The sequence below is a fragment of the Meriones unguiculatus genome, chromosome 2, assembly GCF_030254825.1.
Source record: "Meriones unguiculatus strain TT.TT164.6M chromosome 2, Bangor_MerUng_6.1, whole genome shotgun sequence".
NCBI classification, from domain to species: Eukaryota; Metazoa; Chordata; class Mammalia; order Rodentia; family Muridae; genus Meriones; species Meriones unguiculatus.
This window is the reverse complement of record NC_083350.1, coordinates 103064866-103086189: the sequence shown is the minus strand read 5'-3', so window position 1 is coordinate 103086189 and position 21324 is coordinate 103064866. Positions and strand designations below refer to the sequence as shown.

The 21324-nt window shown below is 45.1% G+C and overlaps 1 protein-coding gene across 2 annotated transcripts in view; it reads left to right on the top strand.

Annotated features, from left to right (window-relative positions):
- Cradd (CASP2 and RIPK1 domain containing adaptor with death domain) overlaps positions 1-16501 on the top strand; it is a 141483-nt gene extending 124982 nt beyond the window's left edge. For both annotated transcript variants that reach the window (XM_060377944.1, XM_021645396.2), the window contains exon 3: positions 15829-16501. In XM_060377944.1, the coding sequence (XP_060233927.1) occupies positions 15829-16130 (302 nt within the window). In that variant the 3' untranslated portion in view covers positions 16131-16501. The remainder of the gene's footprint in view (positions 1-15828) is intronic.
- The last annotated feature ends 4823 nt before the right edge of the window (positions 16502-21324 follow it).

Genomic DNA, 21324 nt, shown 5'->3' with positions numbered 1-21324 from the left:
ATGTCGTAGCACACTCTCAAATGCTTCCAGTAATTGATTGTGCAAAACATGAAGCCAAAAGCAGATGGGACATATGTAGATGAGCTGTTGTTCTCCATCCCTGTAATTTCCTAGGTTTGATAGCACTTGAGTTTTCTAACCATAAAAGCTGCTTCTGTGCTCTTTGGGACATCCACACAGAAATGCTGCCAGGAAACAGACAAAAAGAATATGACAAGGGATTTGTTTTATTTCTCCTTTCTCCTCCCCCTTCTCCTCTTTTTCTAACACCTTTCTGCTGGAGGAGGAAACTGAAAATATTGCTTTGAAGCCTGTGTTTTCCAGAGCTTGTGTTACTCATGGATGGGGTTATATCTTGCTAAAGCCACTCTACCCTGAAAATATCCTTGGTCACAAATGTACTTTAATGTACCTACCCTGATGAGCACCACAGCTTAGAAGGGGTAGGGTACCATGGCTGGTAGCTAGCTTCCCAGGAGCTGCAGCCTACTGCCACTGCCCAGCATCTTGAGAGAAAAACATATAAATACCAGGAAAAGATCCAAATTCTAAATTTGAAATATGCTGTCTGTGGAATAGATCTCATTCTGCATTATAAGGTGGAAACTCAGAGGCCAGGCTGTCTGTGTGGCGTTAACACCCAAGGATGATCTGGATGATGTCGTAGCTGAATCCAAGATCCAGTCCCTGCTGGGTGGTCATCCAAGAGCAGTCACCCTAGAAACAGAGTTTCCATTTTCCAAAACCCGGGTGCTGAGGGAGACGACCACATCTACTGCAGTCGAGGGATGCAACTGACCTGTAGGGATAGGAGGCGTCATGGGACAAAGAGAGGCATGGCGGAAAGGAGCTCGTGAGCATTACAGGAGTCTCTTCAGACCCCCTCAGTCACTGCTCACACCATCTCTCCAAGCAGGTATTACCAGGCTTGTCACAAGGGGCTTATCCCAAGTCAGTCCTGAAACAGTGAGTTCCTGTCATTGGTATTGTTTGTCTGACAGGAGCTGTTTCCCTCCAGGATTCCTCAGCTGCAGCATGAATTATGTGTAAGAATCACCGTCTCCCTCCAGGCTGTGTAGCATTCTTCCCTGAAGGATTCAGGTTAGCCATTCAGTAGGCTTTTCTGCGTAGCTTCACAGTTTGGGAATTGGACTCTAACTAGTCTGAGATGCCTTCCTAGTTATTTAGTTTTAGTTTTTGTTTGTTTGTTTGTTTTTGTTTTCTTTTGGGGTTTGTCCGTGATGTTCATCTCATCAGCACCTTAGCAGACTGGAAGAACCTAGACCTTCAGCCAGACAGCTGGATGTAAGTGGGTCACAGGCACTTGCTCGTTAGTACTTGGGGCATGTCATTCTGTGTCTCCTCTTACTACCAACTCATTTCTGAGAAGTTGATGATACCTGTCTTGTGGCTCTGGAAGCACAAGTGTTTCTTTGTCTCCCCACAGCCTTGTTTTAAAATGATATGAATAGAGCACACACTTGTGACAGGGCTCCCTGGAGCTAGAAGGGCCTGTACTAGGAGCTGTTCGTAAACTTGGAGCGCAGCAGCTGCTTTATTAGTCACACAGTCATGAAGGAAATGACCTCATCTTGCTTCCCTTCCCTTATCTACCCAGTAGCTAGGAGGGAAACGTAGGGCAGGCTAGCCTAGGATAAGGGATGACAGTACTGGGCTCTAAGGACCTGTTTCACACAGCTCTTTCTCAACCCCTTCCTGGTAACAGAAAAAGCCACAGTACCACACTTACCCTTCAATGTTAGGATGCCGGGAACCCCAGCCACAGAGGGGAGGCACATAGGTGCTGCGTTCCCTTTGCTCCCTCCTTCCACCTCCTTCATAGTTTGGGTTTTTTCCTTGGGCCATTAGCAATGAGCAAGCATGACAAAAGCAACCCTAGAACCTGAAAAGCGGTTTCAGAACTCTTTTCTTATTTTATGTTCTGCCTGCAAGATGCCTCAGTAAAAGACAAAGCTGTCTCCAGCAGGATCTGATGAACTTACTGGCACGCAGACACCTGCTCTATGAGGAGTTTCAGCGACATTCTTTACACAGTAGGGCCATCTGTCGCTCACGTCGTTAATTCAGACAGTCTTCTTTCTTACGCCAAGGCTGAGGCTACAGTCAAGTTTGTGGAAAGATCTCTTTAATAAGAAACGAATAAAACTATCAATGCTAAATAAAATAGACCACTGTGAAACTTGGGTTAAATCCCTCAGGGAAGCATATGTGCTATTAACTGCATTATGTAACAAGACCGCCTTTAATAGCTGGCATGATTCTTTTTGTTGTTCTAAGGGAAAACTGGCCAAGGCCAAAGCCAGAGCACATGATATTATTTGAAAGTGCTGCAGCCTCTGAGAGATGTCCGGAGTCAGGGTTTCACTGTGATTTATGGTTGTTCTAAATGTTTTAAAACCTTTTACATTTTCAAAGTTACACCCACTGCCTCCAGAAGCCTCTGGGTATGATTTTGCTGCTTTGAAAGATGCTTTTCAAGTGGAACATTTGAGAATGGTGCCAAAAAGAAGGTTCTATAGTACTTGATTTTGAGCGATCCCCATGGGTGGAAGGGAGGAGACAGTACAGCAGGGCCTACAGCCTTTTCCCAGCAGACAGGTCACTGGAGAGATCGGTTCCAAAGCAGCAGCCCCTTCTGTGAGCAACGGCCCTGGGTCAGAGGCTCCCTGTCAGGTGTGGCAAACCCCCATTTCTTGAGATCAGAAACGGAAGGAAGTGGAAGTTTTGCAAGCCCAGTCTACAAAAATAACCAGATGGGAGTTATGCGCAGTGATGAAGACTGTGATGGGGCGAGGCTAAAGCACCGAGGGAGAGTTGGGGAAAGAGGCTCTACCACAGTGATGCAGGACTGGGGTCAAGAAGGAAATGAAGAAATGTGTGTGCTTTAAAGGGGGAAAAAAAGCTTCTTTGGAATATAATTGGCATGAAATAAACTGTGTAAAATTTTACAAGTAATGATGGATTTGGTGCACACACCTATAACTCATCACAGAAGGAGCCAGAATTTAGGGTCAACCTCAGCTACAAAGTGGAACTGAGGCCAACTGAGACCGTGCGAGGCCCTGCCCCCACAAAAAACAGTGGGATCGGCATGTTTTGACACATGTATACAGCATCTCCACAGTGACGACAATCTGTCATCTGGAAACTTTTCTCATGGCCCTTTTTAATTCCTTCTCATCAGCACAGGCCCTAGTAAAACATGGATCTGCTTTCCCTCAGTATTCATTTCCTATGTTCACACAGTGGAGTCCTACAGTCCCCAACCCCTCAGCTTCTCCGGCTTCTCATTCAGCATAATTATTTTTGGACTCATTCAGGTTGAAGTATGTAAAGTATTTCCCTCATTTCATTAGACAGCAATATTCCACTGAGCAGAAACACCATGCATTCTTTACCCACTCGCACATCGAGAGAACTGTAAGTTAGGTTGTAATTTGTAAATTGTAAATTATGTTGCAGCAGCAAGAGGCTGCCGAGAGTCCCTCTGTGCACCTCATTGTGTGAACAGAGGTTACCCTTCTCTGTGGTAAATGCCTAGAAGTGCAGTTGGAGGAACAAAGGCTTGGTATATATTTAACGCATTAAGAAAATGTCGGTGTTTTCAGAGTAACTTTCCCACTCAATGATCCCCCAGCAATGGGTGAGAGTTCAGTTGCTCCCTGACCCTGCCAACATTGTGTATTGTTCTCCTTAATTTCACTTTTTTCCTATTGTACTGTGAACACATGAAACCTGCACAGTTTGTCATCATTAACTGGGCCCAGTGCAGTACCGTAGGGGTGAAGGGCCTATTCATCTTACATATCTGGGACTGTACCTAACAATGTCATTCCATTTCCCGTCCCCTGCTCCAGGCAAGCACTGCTTCACCTCTGTGGATGTGACCATACTGTATGTGTCCTTACAGTAGTTTCCTTCTGTGCCTAGCAGCCGTATTTATCTGAGTTGAGTGGTTTCAATTTGCATTTCCCTGATGACTGATGCACAGTGCCTTTTTGTATATCTATTCGCCACCCTTGTATCTTCCCTGGAAGTATGTGGTCTAAATTTTTTGTCCATTTATTAAGTGTGGTTGTTTTACACTGTATCTTTAGGACACACGACTCAGATGACTCAGGCTGGATCTGACCTGAAAGCCTCTTTCTTGTAGTCTGCTTCCAGGAAGCACTGTGCAAACTGCCAGGAAAGGAAACAATTGAGCGGTCGTATCCACTCCGACAGCTCTGAACTACTGCAATGACCAGCCTGGCACGATATGCATGAAGGTGCAATAGTGGCCCTCACATGTCAGTGGAAACCAACAGCTGTCTAACTGGGCTTCAGGCCCACTCAGCAGGACAGAAATTATGCCTGGTATTGGAAACATACCCAAGTTCTCAGAGCTAGCAAGGTCCTGGATCTTAGAAAGGAGTCTGCTATTGCCACCTTGCTAGACCAGCACACTTCCTTATCGGATTCTAAATCTTACCCTTTTATCCACACATAAATGCAGCGACCAACCCTTATCAAGGAAACTTCTCTTTACAGCAAATGGAGACCATCACAGAAAACCGCAACTGCACACAATAGAGGGATCAACAAGTCCTGGGGAGCCCAGCTCCAACAGGCACATCTCTATCGTAGCTTCTGCATCTGTGCCTCAGGAAATGAGGAGGTGGAATACCAGAGCCAGAATACCAGGAAATCCGCCGAGAAGCAGTCTCTCCCAGAAATAGCTGCATAAACAAGACTGGAACAATGAAAAAATATCAATAGACATGAAATTTGTAACAGGGAAAATTTCACAGGATCCCACCCCTGGAGAAAGACCTATAGGCAACTAATGACTGCTGAAAGAAGGAGAGTTAGCCTTTCCCGGGCATGTCCAGTGGTTGGCCCTGAAACCATATATATACAGACGACAAGAATGAGCTCAGCAGATTCTACTTAATACGTATTTTTGTGCATGTGTGCATGTGTACAAATGTAATGGAAAAAGAGGCTATCAACTTGGCAGTGGGGAGATGTGGGAGAAGTTCAAGAGAAGGTGACCCTGAACTGGAGGGAGGACAAAGAGGGGGCAATGGTTTAATTCTATTTCAGTCTTTAAAAATTAAAAGAAATAGCTGGATGGTGGGGGCACAGGTCTTTAATTCTAGCACTCAGGAAGCAGAGGCAGGCAGATCTCTGAGTTCAAGGCCAGCCTGGTCTACAGAGTGAGCTCCAGGACAGCCAGGGCTACACAGAGAAACCCTGTCTCAAAAAACAAACAAATAAAGTAGACAACAAATAAAAATGTTTTTTTTTCCCATTAAGCTATGAGAGTTATTAGTACGTGTTGCATATAAGTCCTTGTAGGATGTGTATGTAGAAAGAGATGATTTACGAATATTTTCTCCTAGTCTGTGGTTTGCCTTGTGCTGCTGTTCTGTTTCTCCAGTGCTTGGATTAGGCCCACGCCCTGTGTGCTGGCGAGCATTCTGTGGCTGAGCTGCTTCTGGAGTCTCTGCTGTGTCTTATTTTTCAAAGCACAGAATTCTAAACTTAGACCAGTGTTTAGTTTGTCAGTTTCCTTTATGCACAGTGCTTTGATACCGTTTCCGTGCAGTCTGCTTGTCTGAGTTACTGTTCTGTTGCTGTAAGAGAACACCACGGCCAAGGCAACTTGGACAGGAAAGCATTTAACTAGGGGCTCATGGTTTCATAGGGTGAACCCATGACCATCATAGTGGGAAGCATGGCAGCAGGCATGGTGCTGGAGCAGTAAGTGGGAGCTGCATTCAGGCTCACAATCACGAGTGGGGTGTGGGAGGAGGGAGATGGAGAGGGAAGAGAAAGAGATGGAAGAGAGGGAGAGAAAGCACTAACTAGGGATAGAGGAATGGTTGGGGCTTTTGGAATCTCAAAGCCCATCCCCTGTGACATACTGTCTCTAACAAGGCCACACCTCCTAATCCTTCCCAAACAGTTCCACCAACTGGGACCAAATATTCAAATATATGAGCCTCTGGGGGCCATTCTCACCCAAACCACTACGCTATCCAAGCTGAGTTTACTGAAATTTTTTGTCTAGGTTTTCTCTTAGTAAGACGGAGTTCTCACCTCTGTGTGTGTGTGTGTGTGTGTGTGTGTGTGTGTGTGTGTGTGTGAATATGGGCAGCCGTTTATTTCAGCATCATTTGTTGAAGACACCATTCCTTCTCCATTGACTTGTTTTTGTACTTTTGTGTAGAGCTGCTTTTGGGCCTCAGTTTATTCCATTGAATATAGTCTATCTTTTTAATAATATCTGCTTCTTAATTCTATGGTTTTAGTATAAAGACCTGAAATTAGGTTAAGAAATTTGTTGAACTTTGTTCTTTTTCAAAAATATTTTTGGCTATTTGGTTCTTCACATTTCCTTTTCTGTTTTAAAATCAGCTTGTTCAGCGTCTGTCTATAAGATATGCTGAGGTTTTGATTGGGAGCAGTTGGGTTTTCAGGAAGATGTGTCCATGGTAAGGAAACACTTTATTTCAACAACTGGCTTTTGAGACTAATCTAACATTTGAAACATTTTCCACACTGTTGCTCCCAAGCTTATTGAAAACCTTTATATGCAAAATGATGTTATTTGCGGCCAAATGCGACAAGAAAGGAGGAGAAAATGTTCTAATTTTAGACCTTATTTCCTGTATTTCAGCCTTTTCTTTTTTCATCTCAGAGACAAAGTAAAGACAATTCAAGCCTCTCTCCCTAGGACAAGACCACCATATTTTAAAACAGTGCTTTCTTGGGCCTTTGAAGTCAGTCTGTGTTAGAGAGCTGGCGTTGATGGAGGGCTTGCATGTGCTGTGTAGGCCATGTAAGGCTGAGCCCAGAGCGGCTGCCGAGTGTTCTCTCCCTATGGCTATTCCAGGAGCAAACACTGCACTGAGGCCTTATGGGATTTCCCATTGCTTTCTGAAGGCTGTGAATGCATGAGGTGTCCAGCTCTCCGATGACGTCAGGGAGCTGACAGGCAAAGCCACAGACATGGCATTTTATGGAATTCCGACCAAGTTCTCAGTGTATTTGAGCTACACAGGCCAACTGAACACTTGTGGCCAAATTTTGTCCACTGACTCCTGCGTGAGGTCTCTGGTAGATGGGCTCTTTTATATTTGTTCAGGGTTAGCTCTTCCATCTGCTCCCTAAAGGATTTATTTCAACACTTGCTTATTGAGTATGCCAAGAAAGCATTCAGGTGGGAGGCTCTGCCTCTCCTGGGCCTTAGGGCTCCTGCTCCAGTGTGTGTGGAGGGAGCCTCAGGGTTGGCATAAAACAGCATCTCTATGTCACCTCCCTCTCCCAGATTGCCTTCTGGAGAAGGGCCTGGCTGATTTTGATTGGAAGAGTCCCAGAGGGCTTCTCTGAGGAGCCGGTACAGGCTAATGACTGAGTAGAGTCGGGACCCACCCCCGACTGTGCACCACAGCAGTGCTAGGCAAGCGTCTGCCAGCTGTCAATGACGAGGAAGCAAAATCAACTTCGTGGTTCCCAAGCCACAACTAAAATAAAGCGGGACTACTTATTGGGAAGGTGGTTTCTTTGTTCTGTTAAGCTTTTCTTTCACTTGCTCACATATATGTACGTACTGCTAATACATCTGTATCTTTCAAAAGAAATTCTTGGTTAAAAATACAGAAAAGGTCAGAAGTTTGCACCTTATCTTCATGGATGTGAAGGGAATTAGCAACATTCGTCAGTGTTGAGCCTGCATTATTTCTGGGGTCCTGTAGAATGTGCACCAGGATTGTGACTCAGGCTGCTTCCTGCAGCTGTTGAAGGCATGGCTGCTTGCCAGGACAGGCAACAACTCCATGCCAGCTGAGCTGTGTCATTATCTGATGGCTGGAGTAAGCAGGTGATTCAGTTCTCTTTTTTCAATATCACTCTGACACGTGAGTTTAGCTAAACAGTGGTGTTCAAGCCTGTGATGCTCAGGACAGTCTGGAAGCAAGTTCCGCCATCAGTTTGATTTCCCGAATGCTCTGTCCTCGGTGCCTCAAACTCACCTGGCTGTACAGTAGGCCTCTGGGAGACTGGATTAGTTAATTAATTAATTTGCCTTTGTTGCCATTTACATTAAATGAGATATGTATTCACTAGTGATAAAAATATCACCAGAGTCATTTTACTCACAAAATTGAGATGCTGTGAAGTGTAGGAAAGTACAGACTTATGAAGAACCACAGAATTCCACAGCCAAGTGGGGTTCTCCAGCTTGCTTCTCCTGATGTATGGCAAGCCCTGCAGTTTATCAAGCCAGTTATGCATTACATGAGACTTGAGGACTACAGCTCCTCAGTCCATTGCAACTGCCCCGGAAGTAGTTTCCTTAAAAAAACAAAATGAACAAACAACAGCAGCAGCAGTAACAACAACAAAAAACTCTTAAAATATATTGGTAGAAGCTGCTAATGACCAGACTATACTCTACAGGGTATAGCCATGAACAGTAGGGGCGTGGCCCTGGTAGCCTTTTAGCTAACTACAGCACATTGCACAAGTCTGTGCCCAAGGTGGTAGATGTTATGGCTTTGCTCACCTTTTGTCCATAGAATGCAGTTGCCATTGCTTTGGAAATGGGCAAATGCGCATGTTCTAGCTCTTTATAGTGCTTGATTCCAAATGTGGGTGTTCATGGAATTGAGCTGGCTCTGAAGTGTTCATTTTTTATTCTATTTTTGTTTCAGGGCTAGAGTCATGTTGCATTTGCAGTCAGTTAAAATATATAAACCTGAATGCAGACGATACACACACATGCCTACAGGGCAAAACTTCATACACATAAAATAAAATATACCTTTTAAGAAAACCCAAAGCCTTTCTTTTTTAGCTGTATTTAAGCCAGGTTGAAAATAGTCAGTACCTCTATGGTTGTTTGTTCATTAAACAAAGCCTCAGGATAGTCTATTACATTTGTCCCCAGACAAGGTAAATCTTGCTATTATCATTTCATCAATCTTCTGAGATTACTTGATTGTCAATCACAATGTCACTGTCCCTTCCATCTTTGAGAGGTAACACATTAAAAGGCCTACCTTGTGAGATGGGACAGGGCAGTGCTATAACTCAGCATCCAGGAAGATGAGGCAGGGAGAGCTTGATGAAGGATGGCTTGTTTTATGTAAGATCCCCCTCAGAAAGAACCAAAGAGGTGGAGACTGTCTTGCTTGTACGAGAACTGAGCATTTTGCTTCTAGGATTGGTGTTATGTTACCCCCGTGAAGGAGCTGGCAATTTTCATGGCCTTCATACCCTGCCCAACTACAGTCTTCTTACCAAGTCACCTAGCCCAGCTGAGCTCTGTCAAGGAAATGGGCTGTGATGCCTCAAGTTATGGGTGCTCTCAGCCTTGCTCGTGGCCTTAGCCTTCTTTCGGGAGGCTGCAGACTAGGGAAAATGTTGATCTACTGGAGTTGCTTTGTAATGTATAGTGATGTTGTGGTTTCTCAAACCAGCTCTCTACTCGCCACTGCCTGAACATCAGCAGCAGAAATCTCATGTGGGGCAATGGGGCCAGCTTGCTTTCTTTAGCTTGGATTATCAGTCTACATGTTTATATATTTCATTCAGAGGATTAAAATAAGGCTAAAGGAATTTTTAAACATTTTCTTTAATTTGGAGAGTTGTTACTAATGCAAAAATAATGTAATTTCTCTATTTTGAAAAGGAGAAAAACTCAGATCTTTATGCCCAGATGATGTAACTTCCACATAAAGAAACCTTTAGTGGCTTTTCAAGGTCTCCTAGGAAGGAACAGTGTGGACCTTATGAGCAGCAGAGGTAACCCATGGCTTGCAGGCTCTGATTTGAAGTCACTATTATTCCTTTTACATTTTTTGATTTTTACTTCTGTATTATAATCTCCATTTTTTTTTTTTAATGAGAACCAATTCCTTACCCCAAAGAGCAACTCTGTTCACCCAGGAAGCAGATGCATATTTGATGCAAATGAGTTAAATTGTCAGATTTATGGCAGTAATTTTTCTGAATAAGAGGTTTAAGGTTTTTTTTTTGTTTGTTTGTTTGTTTGTTTTTTAATTTTGGAAAAAAACAAAACAGAATTGTATGTTCTTTGCATAGCCAGTTCAGTCTGCCTGCCTGGCCTGAAGCATCTGTAGTTCTTGTCAAATTTCCCAGCACAAACGCCAGACTCAGCATTTTCCTGGTCACAACATCCAGTAGTTTGTAGTGATCATGACCTATTGGTGTCTCCATTTCACTTCCCTTTCTTCTCTAGAGTAATATAAAAATGTGCTCCTTTTTTCCGCACCCAGTGGTCTCCAGGCTGAATGCTAGAAGGCCAACTGTTATTTCTCATTTATTTAGTTTCTTATGACTTTACCATAAAAACTGTGCATGTGCATTTAGAGGAATCCAAGCCATATTGAAAAGAAAATGAAAAAAACCTCACCAAGTGTCATCATGACTAAAGGAATATCTGTCTGAGCATGGAAATATGGGCGGGAGGATGGATGGATGGATGGATGGATGGATGGAGAGAAAGGGAAGTGCTTTCATAGGAGAGTAGTTAGGAGCTGAATTACAAACTACTACAGGAGCTGTATTACAGACTACAGGAGCTGCAGTCCAGACTATAGGAGCTGTAGTTATAGACTATAAGTTCTGTAGTTATAAACTATAGGAGTTGTAGTTGAAGACTACAGAGATGTAGTTATAGACTATAAGATCTATAGTTATATACTACAGGAGCTGTAGGTACAGTCTATAGGAGCTGTAGTTGAAGACTATAGGAGATGGTCTAGAAAAGTAGAATTAATTATATGATATGCTATTTTTAAATTTAAAAAATCATTATATTTAATTTACTTAAACTTACCCAGTGTCTTAGCTAGGGTTACTATTGCTATGATGAAACACCACAGCCAAAGCAACCGGAGGCAGGAGAAAGGTTTATTTTGGTTTATCCTTCCACAACACTCTTCATCATCTAGGAAGTCAGGGCAGGGCCGGAACCTGGAGGCAGGAGCTGATGCAGAGGCCACAGAGGGCTGCTCATTACTGACTTGCTACTCATAGTTTGCTCAGCGTTATAGAACCCGGGACCACCAGCCCAGGGATGGCACCACCCGTAATGGGCTGAATTCTCCCTCATGAATTGCTATAAGAAAATGCCTTAGAGGCTTGCCTACAGCCAGATTTTATGGAGGCATTTTTTTTTTAATTGAGGTTCCCCTCTACTCTAATGACTTTAGCTTGTGTCAAGTTGACATAAAACTAGCCAGCATACCCAGAAAGAAAAAAAAAAAAAAAAAAAGAATATGAACAAGAAAGAATTCTGAACTTTGAATAAACGTGGTTTTTTTTTTCCATATTAAAAAATTCTCTTTATTTCTCCTTATAAAGTCAAGAGGGGTGAAGAACTTTCTGCATGGGCTTTGTATTTTTCTAGTTGTTTCTTGATAGAACTAGTATTGCTGCTCACTTCTCTCCCCTCTGGAGTACTTAGCAGACTTTTTTTTAACAGCTAAGTACATGAATGCAGGGAGCTCAATAGCACTGTAGAGAGTGTAAAAGAGTGTACAATTGTGGCGAAACATCCTTTGCATTCACTCCTTTATCCTGGAACATCAAGCAGGGGAGTGCTGTGTGCCAAGCCTCAGGCACATTAGGCAGGGCCAGGGAGACAAAGCAGCAGCAACACATAGATAGATGGTGGCCGAGAGGGGGACAAGGGCAGTTGCAGAGCGAGTGGGGATTGAATTTGAGACCTGTGCATGTAACTTTACTTGATGTGAAGTCACACTTGACTGAGGAAGCGTCCTGCAGAAAGGGGACCACTGTGATAAAGCTGTGATAAAGCTGTGATCCAAGGGCAGAGTTCAAGGAAGGACAAACAACTGAATCTGTGTCAGGTCATATGAGGCTGAGGAAGACATGGCTTCTTAAGAACTTCCAAAATGTTTTGTACGGTTTTGGAATAAAAATATATTGTACCAAATAGTCGTCTCACTGTTTTGTTTTGTTTTTCTTCAGAAGGTATGTGGTCTTTACAAGACAGGAATAGCCAAAACTCATTCTCAAAAGCCTGCAAGGCATGCTTCCATTTTAACAGACATGCGAAGTGTGATACAATGCTAAATGATTAGTGTTTGACTTAATGAGAACTCAAAAGTCACAAGGTCTGCAGGAAGTAATAAACTCACTTCTAAAAGAGTGCCACATTGCATCTAAATGAAGCCTTGGGTGCCACCGGCTTCATGTTGTACAAATGAGCAGCCAGAAAAATGTGTGTCATTTTTTTTTAAAGGGCTAACTATATCCAACCAAGTCACCATCATAAAGAAGTCATATCTGCTCACAGCATCTCCCGTCATATCACAGAATAGCTGAAATTAAAATAAAAAGATGTTAAGGTTTAAAAGGCTTCCTGTTACTTTAGATTCCTGGCTGCAGATTCTGCTGATTTTTCTAGCAGTTGCTCCATGGCTGCCATGCCTCTTCTTCAAGCCATAGTCATCAGCCCCTGAATTTTCTTTTGAACCCTGTAATCTATCTTTGGTTCCATTTAAGGTGACCACACATTGGAGAGTGCAGGGTGGAAAGGGCAGATAACCCTACATAAACTCATCCATTCCGAAAACCTCTGTCTTACCAGGAGCAAGGGTTATTGGAAATGATGGCTTTCTTTATGAAACAAAAATATACTGCTAGAAAAGATGAGTTGGGAACTTGATCTAGAGAACCTTTTTTCTTTAATATTATGATTAAGTATCAGGAGAGAACATCTCACATTTTTCTTCTTTTTGTATTTTCTTAAGATGGGGGGTCTCATGTAGCCCAGGTTGGTCTTAAAAAAAAAAAAAGTGTGTAGCCTAAGATGCCTTTGAACTCCAGAGTCTCCTGCCTCTGTCTTCCAAGTGTTGGTGTTATAGTCATGCACTACCACACCCAATCCATCTGCTTCTCTTTCGTCCTTGGTCAGGGGCTGAAAATGGTTCAGGGTAGGGGTAGAAGTAGAAGACAGGATCTCATGTAAAGAGCATGGTGGCAGCAGTCACCATATATAAAACACGTATAAAACATAGATGATGTACAGGTCTAAACCAAGAGGTATTACAAAGAGGCTTTTAGGGTGGAGTCTGGGGCAGCTCCTCATAGGTGTGAGTGAGAGAAGAGGACACAACTACAGGACGGACACTCTCTGTGTCCACTCGTGAGACCTTAGAGATGGAGGGCTGAAGGGCTGGGAGGGTGAAGAAGAGAGCATTTATTGAAAGGGGCTGCCTCATCCTAGCCTCTGTTGTGGTAGGCGGATTTGGCTGTTGATGTTGCTCCCTTTGAAGCAGGTGAGTTTTAGCTTCACTGAAAATGAGATTTTAAAGCTGCATAAAAGATTTGTATAAAGGTAGATCATTTTATCCATGTGAACAGATTTGAATTTTCATTTAGGGTCTTAAGTACTGGAACAGACAGTCTTCTGTAGAGTCTAGTGGTTCAGAACCAAGGATAATCTCATCATCACAGGACAAATACTCTTATGTGCTGTGGTAGGTCAAGGTCTGTTCCTAGGCATTAGGAAGGCACAGGGTGAGGATGGCAGGGGCCATCAAGGTTCTGGGAAGGCCTGACGAAGGATGCTGCTGGAGTGCGCCTGTGGACAGATCTGGGCTGCCAGCCTTTGCGTTCCACTGGTGTAGTTTTGCTGCATGTGTGTCATCCATAGTACTCACTGAATCTTCTTCTTACATTTACCTTGTATTTTTAATTGACTTTGCCTGTTATGTTTCCATTTTATCGTTCTGTATCTGCTTTTGAAATTTACTTATCTTTTTTTTTTTAATTTAGAATTTAAATGGCATTGCATTAATCCTTGAAATCTGGGGTTTGAAATGCCGCTTTTACTTTTCCCACCACATCAAAATAGATTTGATTGCTGCTGACATACAAAACATCTGTGCTTGTGGGAGCCAAGAGCCTCCTACACACTACACAAAGGCCAGCTGGTCACAGCAGATTAATTTATAGCTTTGACTGATATAAAGCATTCTGCCCTCAGGAGCTGACACTAAATCTTAGGTCTCTCTCTCTCTCTCTCTCTCTCTCTCTCTGAACTTGAGCAGAAGTCACAAACTTAAAAGGCCTACGGAAGAAACTTTTCCAGCTATAGGTCAGGTGACACAAACAGCTCTGCATTCTGTGTGGGGGCGGGGGGCAGGAGAGAGCAGAGGGAGGAAAGGTGGGAGGGAGGGAGAAGAAGTGTCCAGGTAGAGTACGATTTGCTTGGGGGAAGGAGCATATATATGCCAATCATCTTTTCTCTGGCCTGTGTCCACAGACTTCTGTCATCTCAGTTATGTGACACTATTCACAGGGCACGTGACCATGAAAGTATAGAAGAATCAGGACATAGTCTGTTTTTAGTGCCGGACAGTTGGCTCACAGCATCTGCTGCGTTCTGAGTTGGCCTGGAGGTAAAAGGATGCCAGAGTGTATAATAGACACTGGTGGTCCCTCCCCAACTCCACTCAACTGAAGAGAAAAGCAGTCACAAGAAGATTAAACCTTGACGCCAAATCCAGCATTTCGCCTTTTCGTTGAATTGGAGCATGAGGCAGGGGCTGATGACTGAAGTACGCTGCAGTGTGATGCGACTGGCTGGCAAGTGTTACCAGTTGCCATGGCGCTGATGGCTGAATCTAACCTGCAGCCCCTGCTGTCATTTTGGATGCTCTGAGTCCCTCTTGAACTCTGTCCTTGGCTGCCTTGCACTCTGTCGGTTTCTTCCACCTCAGGAGGGGCTGGGCCACTGTCTTTACCCAGTTTTCTCTTGTTTACCCTCTTTGCTCACACCAGGTTAGACGCCCCTTCTGTAGAGCCGGTGGGACTTCTGTGGGTGTGGCCGGGCACTTTTACAGCCACTCATGGTCACACTTCACAAGAGCCAGACTGAAGCTGATTGGAGTCTTGTTTAGGAAGCACAAGGTCAGGCTCTCCACAGAACACACTCTGTGGTCCTCTGGCGGGCTTGGCTGGGATGCTGAGTCGGCTCTACTGGCCTCTGCTGACCTCTCCCATCACCGCTTGGCTTGTTTTTCACCTGGGAGGGCGTGCAGGAGATGAGGGGTGCAGGAGGGGGTTGAGGGGTACGGTGAGGGCATGAGAGGTCCAGGGGAGTGGGTGAGGGGTGTGGGGCTCTGAGCTCCTGCTCTGCTTTCTTTCTTTCTTTCTTTCTTTCTTTCTTTCTTTCTTTCTTTCTTTCTTTCTTTCTTTCTTTCTTCCTTCCTTCCTTCCTTCCTTCCTTCCTTCCTTCCTTTTCTTTTTTTTTTTTTTGATTGTTTGTTTTTTGTGTAGCCTTGGCTGTCTCCCAAGTACTGGGATTAAAGGCGTGCACCCTCATACCGCCTGGCTGGTTGGTGTTTTATATTAAGGCCACAGTGAGAGAGGGGCTGTTGGTTGGGCCTTGATCCCCCAGCTAGAGCCCCTCCTTCGAGCTGAGGGGAGTGGCTTTCATCCAGAGCTCCTGATTTGACTTCTGACAAAAGAGACTGGGGGGGGGGGGGTGCTTATGTCAAAACAGTGTATCCATGGGCATGATTCATGTTTGACTACGTACAAAAGGAGGAGGAAATAAGTGACCTCCTATGGACTTCTCTGCTCGGCAGCTTTTCTCAGAGTTTCTGTAGTGAACCGTAAGTGGCACCGGTAAGTTCACTGCACCACTCAGTACAAGAAGACTGGGAATAGGCGCTCAGTAACCCCTCCCCACCCCCATTCTCTTGGCTTACCCACCTGAGGTGCTTGCCCCATTCACCTTCCTGTCCTTTTCCCCCTCAGGTGACTGGCTGGCTGGCATCCCCTCACACATCCTCAACAGCTCCCCGTCAGATCGGCAGATTAACCAGCTGGCCCAGAAGCTGGGCCCGGAGTGGGAGCCCGTGGTGCTGTCCCTGGGCCTGTCCCAGGCCGACATCTACCGCTGCAAGGCCAACCATCCCCACAACGTGCAGTCTCAGGTGGTGGAGGCCTTCGTGCGCTGGCGCCAGCGCTACGGGAAGCAGGCCACCTTCCTCAGCCTACGCCAGGGCCTCCAGGCCGTGGAGGCAGACCCCTCGCTGCTCCAGCACATGCTGGAGTGACCTACCCCTGCCACTTGCAGGGCCGTGGGTCCCCACATCACAGAGGCTGAACCGGACTTGACTCGCCCGCGGCTTTGCTCCTTTCAGGGATTGTTAGATGGAAGGAGAACACATGGATTCTACTCAAGATTACACACATTTCCCACACTGGCTCAACAATCCGTTGGTGTTAATTGCTTGAAGACTGCATTGTTGTGCCTGCAGTTTTGAACTGCGTGATTGCCTTTTAACAGAAGTCCAGAAAAAAAAATGCTATCACAGTGATGCAGGTATCCTGCGCACAAAGCATCCATTCTGATGTTGCCTGGAAACTGGACTGTGGACTTAGCTCTTCATAATGATGATGATAATAAAAAGTGAATTGTGGTATAGTATGTGCCTCTTTCATGAGGAAGTATTCTCTCTCTCTCTCTCTCTCTCTCTCTCTCTCTCTCACACACACACACACACACACACACACTTCTGTTGTATAGATTGAGGATGTAAATTGTGGGGTGGAACAAGATTGACAGCGACCATGAAAGAGTGGGGATAAATAGCTCAGGTAGGATGTATGGATCAAGCACGAGACACCAAAGCTCCCTGAAGAGACCAGGGAGAGAACTGCAGCCCTTCATCTAACAGAATGCGTGAGAGATCTCTGTCCATTTATTAAAGGCATTGGCTCAGAGGCAAAAGGTCTCGGTGTGTCCCTTGAGACCCGAATGGCTGAAGGTGTTGCGTTCCTGAGGGGGTCAGGGGTTGTCCAGCCTTTCATTAACAGCCAGTTAACAGTGCTAGCCAGACAGGTGTACAGGTTTGTCATGCCAGCTCCTGAGAGACTGAAGCAGGATGATCACCTCAAGGCCATCCCGGGCTGTGCAGTGAGTTCCAGGCCAGCTTCAGCCGTTAACAACATGCTGTCTGAAAGCAAATGAGCAGGTAATTACCGTGCAGCATTTCCAAAATGCTTCTTTTGGGGCCTTGTCCATTTGTGTGTGCTCATCTGGGCCTCTCAGCAATCCTGTGAGGCACGCATGCCTCCTTTAGGGGGGGCAGGACCTGTGTAGGCCACCTCAGCTAGGCCGTGGGTTGCCTGGGCACGAGGGGATTAGAGGCAGAGGGATGCCTTCGGGGAAAGCCACAGAAGCTCTTGTAGAGGCTGCAGATGTCGCTCAGTTGGGATAGTGCTTGCCTCACACAATCAGAGCCCTGAGTTCCATCTCAGCATCTTATAGACTCTGTGTGGTGGGGCAGGCCCATGATCTCAGCACCACAGAAGGTGGAGGTGGAGGCAGGAGGACCACAAGTTTAATGTCATCCTCATCTGCATAATAAGTCCAGCTCAGCTTAAACTGCGTGAAACCCTGTTGTAAAGGGGAAACAAACAAACCAACCCTACATTAAAGAGGACAAATAGACATTTCCTTTATCTTTCGTAATGACTGAAGAGCCTGGGTATTAATTCTGTAGAATTCCCAAGGAAATAAAAGTATACTGCTTTTGTCCCTGCACCCAAGGACAAGCCTATAAAGAGGTAGCAGTTAACGTGAAGCAGGTGCTCAGAAAGGTGGCAGTGGGGTGTTGATGTCCTTTTGGGCATCTGATGCCCTCTCCCTCTCTATGAAAAAGACCAACTGTCCACAGTTTGTTCCTTCGGTAGATGCAGTCTCTGGAGCATTGGGTACTCACCACACCTACCCTCATTTTCCTTCTTGTGGCCCAGGCAACACTTCATTATTTTATAGAGCTCATACTTTTGGCCACATCACTATACCCAGTGATAGATTGTTCTTCAGCAGAGCCTTCAATAAACCATTTATCGAGTTGAACTTTGTACTTACTGCTTCGCCATTTTCCCCCTGGGATTCCTAAGAGTGAGTTGCTTTGGCTTTTGCTCTCACAGTTCAGGCCCATTTGTGGCGGAGTGAGCAGGGCGAGGCCCTGCTGCAGCTAACTAGTGGAGGCCCGACGATCAGCTGCATCTTCCTCCTGCCGTTTGTAATGAATCTGTGGTGTACAGACACACTTCTGTGCGGACAGTAAAGTAGTGAAGGAGCCGTGAAGGGCGGATTTTGGAGGGGGTCAGTGGAGCCCTGGCTTTCTGCCCTTACTAAGCAGGGTGGTGCCACCACCAAAGGACAAGGGCCACCCCTTGCCCCTGCTCACTTCCTGCAGGAGCTCTGCCGAGTGAAGCCAGACAGCTGAATCACAGCCTGCCTTTACCTCTCATATTAGAGCTCACCTGTCCATTTCCCCACAGGCTGGAGGGAGCCCACAAGGATTCCAAGAGGTTTTACATAGAAGATTATACAACTTTGGAGACCTTCTGCCCCAAAGAAAGTTTTGTATGAGTGCAGTGGGCAGCAGGATATTTGAGGCACTAAAAGCAACAAAATGGTTCTTTTGCTCTCTTTTTCTCTCTCTCCCCTCTGTCTCTCTGTCTCTCTGTCTCTCTCATGTATGTGTGTGTGTGTGTGTGTGTGTATGTGTGTCTGTCACTGTCTCTCTGTGTCTGTCAGTGTCTGTCTCTCTGTCTCTCTGTCTCTCTCTCTCTCATGTATGTGTGTGTGTGTGTATGTGTGTCTGTCACTGTCTCTGTGTCTGTCAGTGTCTGTCTCTCTGTCTCTCTCTCTCTCTCATGTATGTGTGTGTGTGTGTATGTGTGTCTGTCACTGTCTCTCTGTGTCTGTCAGTGTCTGTCTCTCTGTCTCTCTGTCTCTCTGTCTCTCTCTCTCTCTCATGTATGTGTGTGTGTGTGTGTGTGTGTGTGTGTCTGTCACTGTCTCTCTGTGTCTGTCAGTGTCTGTATCTCTGTCTCCCTCTGTGCTTGTATGTGTGTAAGGCAAAGCATACGTGTAGGTGAGTATGTCTTACCATTTTACAATGTTTAGGTTCTATTAAATCTTCTCAGTGCAGATCAAGTGCTCATTTGTTGCGTCATTGAGAAAACCTAACAATGAACAGAATGAGGAAAAGTGAGAGTCCCCTGTGATCACCAGGGTCAGGTGAGCTTCGAGCTGCCCACAGTTTCTCACTTCAGCCTGTGTGTTCCGTATGCAGCGGGAGCAGCATTGTCCTGGAAGGCTTCCCAGATCTTCCATGCAGCGATTGTCCTAATGCCAAACGATTTTACAACATCCTGTGCCCTCAGAGCACACTTGTAAGTGCTGTAGTGTTGGCAGCACCTCTGAGGAGAGTATGGTGCCTAGATACTAAGCACCCCCCCACGGCTTTCCCCCTCAGGACAGTCACTGGTTCTCGCTTGATGCCACCCCCTTAGAACCAGTTTGAGCAAAACTACTGTTTATTGCCCCCACTGTGCACTTTACATCCTCACAAAGCAAAGCTTAGGCATGTCTGGACTCAGCTTTTCTGCTTGTTCCAAGATGTCCTCTCCACTCTGCTGCATCTAATTAACTCTGTTTTGGTTTGGGTTTTGGTTCTTTTCCTTCAAGAGGATGTTAGGGGAGGAGGAACAGTAAACACAGGAGCTTCACATGCTCCTCCACTTCCTGAGGGTGTGTAAGCAGTGTAGCTGCCGGAGGGGACAGACTGGTAGAGTTGTCACCTGTAAGTTACTAGTGTCCCTGTAAGTAACTCCTCACCATTGTTCCTGTAAGTAGTTCCAGTGGAACTCATGGTTGTACTGTAGGTTTGCGCTGAATGATCTATCTATCTATCTATCTATCTATCTATCTATTTATTTTGGTCTGTCATCTTTGGGTGTCCTATCTGAGGCAAATAGACATTTGCTCTCATCTCTCTGGAAAAGTCAATGCAGCACTTATTTAAAAGGCTAATCTCATCTCTGTTAATTGAAGACATTTAGAAGCTGACTGACAAAGACACAATCCCTACTTTTTTGAGCTCACTGCCAAATGACACAGATCTCTAATCACAGCAGGATGGGATCAAGTCCACAGCTGAGTACTAAGCCTGTGGGAACAGAGAGAGATGACTCCCTCTACCTCGTTCTTCAGGGGGATGTGAGGCCTGAAGAGCAATAAGGCTCTATCACTCAAGCATGTCACTCTACCTTTTTGGGCAGGTTTATTCACACATGCGTAGTAACTGGCCTATGGGAGCTAAGAGCCTTCCTGAGGTAAAAGATGTATTGTGCCTACAGTGGATTTTGGCACAGGAAATGACTCAGTAGATTATTGAGCTGAATTGTTTTGGCTTCTGGGTTTTTGGTTTTCTAATATTCTTCACCCAATAATGGCCTGAAAAAATTATTCAGCTAAGGCCCCTCCTTTTTCCAGGGCTCCTGTGGCAGCGGGGAGTATGCAGTCCTCTGCACTCCTAGGGACTCTAAAGATAAGGAAACGGGAAGGGTGGCACACTGCAGAGGATGTTCAGAATCCGGGTGGTAGTCTGATCTAACACTTGGCTTGCATTAAATGAATCCCTACAGTCGTGGCACAAAATCTTACTGGTTACAAAACATGGCAAGTTACTGGAGATCCAAAGATAAATAAGACATAGTCTTTGCCCAGCAGGATCTCAGCCCGCCAGCAACTATGACACTGTTTGGCATGCACAGCAAAGAGAGCAATTAAGTTGGCCCACAGAGGAGGTGACACTTCCGGCTGAGCCCTTGTAAGCCCTGCCCAAGTTAGTGTGATGGTCCCCTTAGGGGATATTAGGAGACACCAGAATTGCATTTAATGTGGTCTACATCCAGCTTGATAAATGGCACTCCTGCCATATGTCTGCAAGATGAATATGCCTCCAAATGCTATCTCAAAACCATTATAAACTAAACACATTGACAAATACCATCCTGTTCAGTACCTCAAGACAGCAATGGCATGTTCAAGCCACAGTGGACTCAGGATCAGGCTTCAAGGATCTAGGTATCAGGCAGGCTTGAGGGTGCTTTGCATACCACCCCTCTCTTTTTCCCCTCTAACACTTGCACAAATTCAAAATAGACGTTGCAGCATCCAGGAAGTGTTTTTAATATAATGTCTTGTTTACTTCTTTGAACTATAAACAGCTGAGGGGAACAGGGATGTCTGTCTTGTTGGCATTTACTGTTCTTATAGGAAAATTAAAGTCTCTCAAAGACACAATTCAGTGAGCCAATTAAACCTTGTCTGTGGTTTGTTAAGCTCGCACAAAACATATGGCAACAATTCTGATATCTATTGTTCATTCAAAGCATCAGCTTTGAAACCCAGGTCTGAATGCTTGAAAAAGAAAAACAGAT